The sequence below is a fragment of the Rhinopithecus bieti genome, unplaced genomic scaffold (assembly GCF_001698545.2).
Source record: "Rhinopithecus bieti isolate Rb0 unplaced genomic scaffold, ASM169854v2 scaffold_10264, whole genome shotgun sequence".
Lineage (NCBI taxonomy): Eukaryota > Metazoa > Chordata > Mammalia > Primates > Cercopithecidae > Rhinopithecus > Rhinopithecus bieti.
This window is the reverse complement of record NW_016806418.1, coordinates 62,862-72,375: the sequence shown is the minus strand read 5'-3', so window position 1 is coordinate 72,375 and position 9,514 is coordinate 62,862. Positions and strand designations below refer to the sequence as shown.

Genomic DNA, 9,514 nt, shown 5'->3' with positions numbered 1-9,514 from the left:
CTCTAGTAATAAAAAAGAACGCAAACCCTAATAGATACAGAAAAGACGTAGAGGGCCCAGAACCCCAACCCTCACCTTTCCAAAAGGATCCAGGGGTTCTATCTTCCAATGGCCTTTTCTACCCCCAATCATGAACCAGAAGTTCTCTCACATGCTTTCCTTCCCTGAGACAGATGCTGGTTACCCACATTTGTTTGGTTCCCCTTTCTTCTTTGCTGGAAGATCCACCTGTTATGATACAGGCTAGATATTTGGTTTCTCAGCCTCCTTTGCAACTAAGTAGCCAGTTTGGGCCAAAGAGACATAAATGGAAATTTGCTTGTAGGTTTCCAGGAAAGCTTCCCTCCCACCTCATGAGAGGGAAGAAGGCAGTGATAGAGGGAGGTAGGGGGTGGGGAAGATGTATAGGGAGGAAGTTCTGTCCCCTTCCTTTTATCTTTGGACACAGTTGTATGAAGATGCGATGACGGGAGCTGCAGCAACCATCTTGCTACATGAGGCAACATGCTTAGTGTCAATGTGCAACCCACTGAGGGTGGCAGAGCAGATGGATGCAAAGGGCCCATGTCTTTAATGGCATCACTGAGCTGCTGAGCCAACCTGAAACCAGCCACCTTCATATTTCCTGCCACCATTTTATTTTGTTACTTGCAGTCCAAAGAATCCTCACCAAGGCACTCTCTAAATTCTCAATTAGAAACCCAGCCGAAAAAGCAAGACTTATGCTGAAGACAGCAGCAGCAAGCCCAGCTCTTCACCGGCACCAAAACATTTGATCAATCAACAAATATTTATTGATTGCCTGCTGTGTGCCAGGCTCTGGGTTAAGTGCTGGGATAATGATGTGGTCTCTGCTTTCGTAAAGCCCTTAGTTTAGACAGAGAGTCTCAGGCCACACAAGTAATTACATATTTATGTATCAGAAATGGCAAATTCAAGGATTCTGGGACTTAACCCAAGACTAAGGGAGGGGTAGGGGAATGGTCGTCTAAGATGGCAATTGTTACTCTTAGACTTGAGAAATGAATGACATACGGGAAAAAGAAGTGTTACCAGCAGAGCAAACTCTAGGGGCAAAATAAATTGTGGCTGAGAGACAGCCTGTGATACTGGGGTCACGGGGCAGAGAAAGAATTGGGAGGGGAGGTCAGGGAGGCCAACAGAGGCCAGACCACAAGATTTTTGAAGGTCACGACGAGGAGTTTGGATAATATCTGAAGGGAAATGCACAGGCCATAGAAGTGTTTAAAGAGAAGAGGGACATGATCTGATCTGTTTTAAGATGAAGATGCTGGGAGCTGGATGGGGTGTGGTCTACATGTGGCAAAGTGAATGTAGGGGGACCTTTCAGAGAGCATGGCCAAGCTCCCTCTCTAGCTCAGAGCAACACAGCAAGCCCTGCCTGTCTGCTGCAGAGGCTTGGAGGTTGTGCAAACCACACAGTTATATCAGCAGGAGTTTCCCAGCCAAGAAGTCACATCTCCTTACTTGCACAAATACAGGAAGACTCTTCTTCTGCAGCAAGAGAGGGAGACAGAAAGTCCCACTTTCAGGGTCCAACCCTCAGTCATAGCTGGCCCTGCCTGCTGCTGGAGTGAAATAGGAAGTTCTGGCCCAAAATGCCCTGTGCAGGGCAGGCCACTGGCTCTGATCACACCTGTGTGGCTGCCCGAACAGTCTTTGAGCTTCCACCTACAGAGACAACTGGACTGGGGTCTGTGGCCTGGAAGAGAGAGGTGGGGTGCGGGGAGAACTCAGTAGTACCCTGGATGTGACATGACTCACCCACTGAACTTTTTCCAGCTCTTGCATGAACTTTTTAGAGATTATCTGGGAACCCTCCACTTGGAGAGGGGAAAAAAAAATGTCTGGCTATCGATGGAGTGAAGCCAGCCAACAACCCAACCCAGTTTTTTTTTTTTTTAAACCAGGTCTTGCTCTGTCATCCAGGCTGGAGTGCAGTGGTACCGTTAGAGCTCACTGAAGCCTCAACCTCCCAAGCCCAAGCAATCCTCCCACTTCAGCCTCCCTAGTAGCTGGGACTACAGGCACATGCCACTATGCCAGACTAATTTTAAAATTTTTTGTAGAGATGGGGTATCCCTATGTTGCCCAAGCTGATATCGAACTCCTGGGCTCAAGCGATTCTTTCTCCTCAACGTCTCGAACTGCTGGGATTACAGGCATGAGGTACCATGCCGGGTCACAACAACCCCTCTTTTATGGGGAAACGAGGAAATTCCACACCACTTCATAGAGAAAAATGGGTCTTGCTCAATTTTTATGGAAAAGAAAAAAGAAGGGGCCAGGCATAGTGACTCATGCCTGTAACCCCAGCACTTTGGGAGGCTGAGGTGGGCGGATCACTTGAGGTTAGGAGTTCGGAACTAGCCTGCCTAACATGGTGAAACCCCGTCTCTACCAAAAATACACAAATGAGTCAGGCATGGTGGCTCATGCCTGTAATCCCAGCTACTCAGTTGGCTGAGGCAGGAAAATCGCTTGAACCCAGGAGGCAGAGGCTGCAGTGAGTCAAGATGGTACCACTGCACTCCAGCCGGGACAATAGAGTGGGACTCTGTCTCAAAAAAAAAAAAAGAGAGAGAGATCCTATCTCATCCTCCTTTGTAAGTGAAACTGGAATTCACTCTTATTTTACTATACATCAAAGTGAGGCGGGAAGCTTTGTCCAACCTTGATGCATTTTTTAAAAGGATAAAGTTATACAGACTGTAAACTAACAAGTAAAACTGGAGTTAGATAATTGGGACCCTCTCATCTCCCTGACTATAATACAAGAAGTTCCGCCCCGATTCCAGGAGGAAATGAGGGCACCCACACTCACTTGGTAGGCCCTAGTTGAGCTGTGGTCCTCCAGCGGGACTTTGAGGTCCAGAGGCCATGAAATCTCCACTGGGGTCACACTGTGCATCTTCTTTTCTGAGGGGGTGGCCACGGGGACCAAGGTAGAAGGATGCTTCTTTTTCTCAGGAGTCTTTCCTGATTGAGAGGAGGAAGAGAAGCAGGAACACCTGATTAGTTGCCCCAACGTGCCAACCCAGCCAATAGCAAGGGAAGCTGGTCTGAGAGGCGGAGCCTTATGCTGATTGGCAGGACGGATGACCTATGATGGTGCTGATTGGCTCAGTCAGGTCTTCCACCAGCCTCTTTCTAGGGTCCTTCCCGGTTGGCCATGTTTGCCCCTTCCCCAGTCCCCTTGCTCACCACGAAAGCGGCACAGGCAGCAGATACAAAGGAGGAGAAGTACGGCTAGCAGCGCCAGGCCCAGTAGGGAGCCCAGGACGATGCCGGCAATGGCCCCGTGGCTCAATGTGGGGCCTGGAAGAGACAAAGAGAAGAAAGAGAAGGGGAACAGGAACCAAGGTTGGACCCAAGTTTCCTAAGCCCCCTAACTTTGTGCTGGGACCCAGGAGTCCAGTCCCCACTGTCCCTCCCCTCCCAGAACCCAGGAATGTGGGACCCTAGCACTCTCAACTCATTTAACAGTTACTGCGGTGTGCCTGGCTCTCGGACAGGTAGTGAGGATTCATTGGTGGGCCAAACAGGAAAGATGCCTACCCTTGTGGGCTTAATTCTAGGAGAGAAGTCAGAAATAAATGAGCAATACATAACATAATCACAGATTGTCCCGAGAAAGAAAAAGTTATGTGATAGAGATCATGAGGGTCAGGTGTGGTGGCTCACACCTGTGATTCCCAACACTTTGGGAGGTCAAGGTGGGCAATCACTTGAGTCCAGGAGTTGGAGACCAGCCTGGCCAACATAGCGAGACCCTGTCTCTACAAAACTTAGAAAAAACTAGTCAGGTGCGGTGGCTGGGCCTGCAGCCCCAGCTACTCAGGAGACTGAGGTAAGGAGATCACCTGAGTCTGGGGAAGTTGAGGCTGCAGTGAGCCCAGATCGTGCCACTGTACTCCAGCCTGGGCAACAAAGTGAGACCTTGCCTCAAAAAAGGAAAACAAACAAAGAAAAAACAAAAAAGGAATAATGGGAAAGGATGTGACATTTACAAACAGTGGTGAGCTAAGGTCCCTGAGGAAGTAACATTTGAACAGAGACTTGAAGAATAAAGACCAGAGGCAGTCATACTAAACCCGGGGAAAGGGTGTTCCAAGAGGAGGGAACAGAAAATGCAAAGGTCCAGAACTAGGAAAGAGCTTTCTCTGTTCAACGAAGGCCAGCATGGGTGGAGGATATGGAAGGAGAGAGCTGAAGGTGGAGGGTGAAGTAGAAAAGGTTTCCAGGAACCAGATCCTAAAGGGGTCCCGCAGAAATTAATGGAAGGCTTTTATGTAGGGCAGCCTCATGATCTGATTTGCATAACTCTGGCTTCTACATGGAGAATGCATTATCTGAGAGCAAGAGGGAGTATAAAGATACCAAATAAACAGCTGTTGCAGTCCAGGCAAGAAAGGATGCTGTGTTTGACCAGAGCCTTGGGGTGAAGATGGAAAATATTTTAGAAGGAAAATGGACCGAACTTGCTGGCAATTAGGATGTCAGGGGTGATGCGGCCTGTGAGTAGTGACATTTATGAGTATGGGGAAGACTGGAGGGTTGGGGGATGCAGTTTTGAGGGAAAACACCAAAAGATCTGTTTTGGGCGTATGACATTTGGGATGCTAATTGGACATCCAAAGTGAAGATCTTGGCTGGGCTCAGTGGCTCACACCTGTAATCCCAGCACTTTGGGAGACCCAGGCAGGCAGATCACTTGAGGTCAGGAGCTCAAGACCAGTCTGGCCAACATGGCAAAACCCTGTCTCTACTAAAAATTCAAAAAAAATTAGCTGGGCTTGGTGGCTCACATCTGTAATCTCAGCTACTCGGGAGGCTGAGGTAGGAGCATCACTTGAACCCAGGAGGTGGAGATTCCAGTGAGCTGAGATCATGCCACTGTACTCCGCTCTGTCCCACCACCCCACCCCACCCCGCCAAAAAATAGTGAAGATCTTAAGTAGGGAGCATCCTTTTCAAGAGACAAGTCAGGGTCCAGGATAGGACATTTGGGAGTCATCTGAGTATTAATGTTATTGAAGGCCATGAGCGTGAACATGATCACTTTGGGGAGTGCGGACTAAATCCTGAGACACTCCAATGGAAGAATGTTATCAACTGAATTGTGCCCACCCCAAAAGAAAAACATATCTTAAAAGTCTTAACCCCTGTTCCTGTGAGTGTGACTTTATTTTGGAATAAGTTCTCTGAAGATGTAACCAAGTCAATATGAGGTTATTAGGGGTGAACCCTAATCCAATATAACTGGTGTCCTTAAAAGAAGAGGACAGAAGCCAGGTGCCGTGGCTCACGCCTCTAATCCCAGCACTTTGGGAGGCCAAGGTGTATGGGTCACCTGAGGTCGGGAGTTTGAGACCAGCCTGACCAACGTGGTGAAACCCATCTCTACTAATAATACAAAAATTAGCTGGGCGTGGTGGCACATGCCTGTAATCCCAGCTACCCAGGAGGCTGAGGCAGGAGAATCACTTGAATCCGGGAGGTGGAGGTTGTAGCGAGCTGAGATCATACCATTGCACTCCAGCCAGGGCAACAAGAGTGAAACTCCATCTCAAAAAAAAAAAAAAAGAAGAAGAAGAAGAGGACAGAGACACACACACAGGGAGAAGGCTGTGGGAAGCTGGAGGCAGAGGTTGGAGTGACACAGCTGCAAGCCAAGGAATGCCAAGGATGAAACAGCCACCACCAGGAGCTAGGAAGAGACAAAGGAGGATTCTACACAGGGTCTCAGAGGGAGTAGGACCCTCTCAACACCTTGATTTTAGACTTCTGACCTCCAGATCTGTGAGAGAAGAAATTCCTGTTGTTTCTTTTTTTTTTTTTTCCCCCTTTTTGTGGAGAACGGGGTTTCGCTATATTACCCAGGCAGGTCTCGAACTCCTGGGCTCAAGCTATCCTCCCGCCTATGCCTCCCTGAGAGCTGGGATTACAGGCGTGAGCCACCGCGCCCGGCCAATGCCTGTTGTTTCAAGCCGTGCAGTTCATGGTACTTTGTTAGGGCAGGCCCCGGGAAACTAAAACAGGGAGAGAGGGAGGATCTGGCACAACAGACTGAGAAGGTCTACTCAGACAGCCCCAACTCACCGGCCTGGTAGACCCGGCTTTGTGATGGAGTCCCTGGTTGGCCCCCCAGGATGGGCAGGATCCGAAAGGTCCAGATCCCTGGATTCCGAAGTGGAAGGGGCACCACAGCTGACCGCTCCTGAGGCCCCAGGATGAGCAGGGAGACCCAGTCCTTGTAGGTGGAAGTCCTGCCCAGATCAGGCCCATCTGGCCATGCCTGGATCTCAAAACTGCTGATTAGGGCCCCGCGCTCCACATCCCAAGTCAGCACGGCTGCATCTCTGGCTCTCTGAAGCCTCCACGAAGATATGGAGGGCCCTAGAGGGATGTAGGGGAGGCTAGATTCTTGGGTGCTAGAGGGGAGAGGGAAGGGGGCTAGGCGGCTGGGCTCCTGGGTCTGAGGAAGGAGGGGCTGGGGCCTGGACTCCTGGGTCTGAGGGAGGAGGAGCTGGGGCCTGGACTCCTGGGTCTGAGGGAGGAGGGGCTGGGGCATGGACTCCAGGGAGGAGGGGCTGGGGGCCTGGATCCTAGGTCTGAGGAAGGAGAGGTCTGGGGCCTGAACTTCCGGGTCTGAGGGCTGGAAGGGCTGGGGGCCTGGACTTGCGGGCTTTCTGAAATAATGTGGCTCACCAATGAGGGTGATCCGGTCACCGCCAGCTCCCAACGCCCCACTGCATAGCACAGAGTAATTTCCCAGGTCCCAATCCAGGCTGAAGTTGCCGATGTGGAGCTTCCGCCCATCTTGACTGAGCCGCAGGCGACTCCCGCCTCCTGGAGCCAGGGGACGCCCTTCCCGGGCCCAGGATGCCCGAGAGGGTGGGGGACAACCAGAGGCCTCCAGTGCCACCTCTGCCTCCCCCAACCGTGTCTCTGCCACCAGCGGATGCANGTTTGAGGGAGGAGGGGCTGGGGCCTGGATCCTAGGTCTGAGGAAGGAGAGGTCTGGGGCCTGAACTTCCGGGTCTGAGGGCTGGAAGGGCTGGGGCCTGGACTTGCGGGCTTTCTGAAATAATGTGGCTCACCAATGAGGGTGATCCGGTCACCGCCAGCTCCCAACGCCCCACTGCATAGCACAGAGTAATTTCCCAGGTCCCAATCCAGGCTGAAGTTGCCGATGTGGAGCTTCCGCCCATCTTGACTGAGCCGCAGGCGACTCCCGCCTCCTGGAGCCAGGGGACGCCCTTCCCGGGCCCAGGATGCCCGAGAGGGTGGGGGACAACCAGAGGCCTCCAGTGCCACCTCTGCCTCCCCCAACCGTGTCTCTGCCACCAGCGGATGCAGCAGCACCTCTCGGGGGGCCTCTGCAGGTGGGAGAAGCCCAGTTAAGAAAGTCAAGACCTTACCTTGGATTCAAAGAACAGGTCGTATGCCCTACTTTAAATCAGATGGTGGTAAGCCCCGGCGCTTTGGCCACCTGAGAAAGAACTGCCAGTTTACTCACTCATTCGCTCATTCATTCATTCATTATCTGATTTCCTCATCAAACACTTATTGAACACATACCATAGAAGTAGGCCCTGTACTGGGAAACTCATATTATTCTCAGCTATTCATTCTTCTTTATAATAATAATAATAATTATTATTATTATGTAGCAATAATAATTATAAGACTGGGTCTTGCCACACTGCCCAGCTGGTCTTGAACTCCTAGGCCCAAGCAATCCTTCCGCTCCCAACTACCAAAGTGCTGCGATTACTGCGCCCGACCTCGTTACTCTTTAAAACATCACTGCTTTATCTCTCTGAACACGTGGGAAAGTGATGGCCTTCTTCCTGTGTCCAGAAAAATACCCCCATCCCTGCACGCCCTCACCATGAAGTATAGGGAAATCTTTGTCCCTTTTCTAGTTTGAAGACAGTGAAGTCCTGCCTCTTTCTTGGACTAAGGACGTACCCCAAACCCCTTCAGAATTTTCGAAGGACCAAAGAAAAAGTCTCCCTCCTCCTCGAGAAACAGCAAAAAAGCCCCGCGCCGTCTCACCCGCCGTGACTGTGCAGGTACGCGTGGCCACCAGGTGGCGAGCAAGGCAGGTGATGGGGACGCCGCTGAGCCGGGGGTGGGCGGGGACGGCCGCCAGCAGCACAGAGGACACTGGCCCCGCGCGGATGCCTTCGGGGAGACCCTGGAACTGCAGGGAGGCGGCAGGGACCCCGCCGGGCCACGAGCAGCGGAAGCGGAGGCTGCGGTCCCCGGGACCTCCTTCAACTGAGCACTGTGGGGCCCCGGGGGGCAGGTCTGCGGAGAGAAGGCAGAGAATGAAGATGTAGTCCCTCACTCATTTCTTCTCCAGCCCCGCCTCTCTGCGCAGTAACTCCCTTCTTCCCTAGCCCCGCTCCATAGGCGCTCACACTCCCCACTTTTCCTGAGATCTCGTTCCCAACTTCCCCGCTAAGTGGGTAGCCGGCAGCCCTGATGACTGCCCAACTTTCTTAAGAAAACTGCATCTTCACACAATGATATTTCTCTTCCCAAACGTAACTCATCCCCTTCCTTTCCAGCTCCACCACTTCTGCCAGGTTACTTCGCCCCCTCCTGGATTGCCCTCCGAGAAGCCTCCCCTTTTCCCAGATATCTCCGCCCTTCCTTGCGGACCCCATCCCCTTTCTAAGATAATTCTGCCCGCTTTCCAAATGACCTCGCCCCTTTCCCTGGTGACTCCGCCCCCTTCCCAGGTACCTTCTCCGTTTGCTGATCCCACTTACCCGCCCAAGCAACTTAGTTCTTTCCCTTTCTAACTCCCACTCTTTGCCATTTAACTCCGCTGTCGACTTTGTTGAGAGTGTTCCATGCCCCGGAATGTCCGCCTTCTCAGTACTAGGCCAGCCCGTCAGTCCTGGTCATTCCCTGCCACTCCATTTGGCTCCTTCCCTTGTCCTCTTTCTGGCCCCGCCTCTTATCCTAGGTGTCTCGGCCCCTCCGCGCTGGCCCTGCCCCACCACGGGTGTACCAGCTCCTTCTTGGTGATCCAGTTTTCCCGCTGGCCCCGCCCCACCCTCCGGTATCGGGCTCCTCCTCGCTGGCCCCGCCCCTTAGCCTAGGTATCTCCGTCCCCCCGCGCTGGCCCCGCCCCACCCCGGGAATACCAGCTCCTTGGTGATCCAGCTTTCCCGCTGGCCCTGCCCCACCCACCGGTATGCTGCGCCTCCTTGCTGGCCCCGCCCCTTTCATCTAGTCCCGCCCCTGTTCTGGCCCCGCCCCTCAGGCATTCCCCGACTCTCGCCCCGGCCTCTCACCCGCTACAGTGAGGTTGAGCAGCGAGCGGCGGCGGCGGCTGGTTCGCGGGTTCGCTGCCAGGCAGGCATAGGTGCCTGCGTGGCCCGGCCCGACCGCGGGCAGCAGGAGGCGCGGCCCCGCGGGCACCGCGGCCTCGGCCGGGTCCGCTAGGCTCCACGCGATGTCGGCGGGGGGG

General features: G+C 53.0%; 1 protein-coding gene across 1 annotated transcript in view; it reads right to left on the bottom strand.

Moving 5' to 3' along the window:
* Positions 1-615: 615 nt before the first annotated feature.
* The window catches only part of VSIG10L (V-set and immunoglobulin domain containing 10 like), a 12,607-nt gene continuing 3,708 nt past the window's right edge, over positions 616-9,514 (bottom strand). Inside the window, exons 5-11 of the mRNA XM_017876458.1 lie at positions 9,339-9,514; positions 8,086-8,340; positions 7,125-7,403; positions 6,124-6,420; positions 3,226-3,339; positions 2,846-3,000; positions 616-1,723 (exon numbers count right to left, since the gene is read on the bottom strand). Of these exons, the coding sequence (XP_017731947.1) occupies positions 1,652-1,723; positions 2,846-3,000; positions 3,226-3,339; positions 6,124-6,420; positions 7,125-7,403; positions 8,086-8,340; positions 9,339-9,514 (1,348 nt within the window). The 3' untranslated portion in view covers positions 616-1,651. The remainder of the gene's footprint in view (positions 1,724-2,845; positions 3,001-3,225; positions 3,340-6,123; positions 6,421-7,124; positions 7,404-8,085; positions 8,341-9,338) is intronic.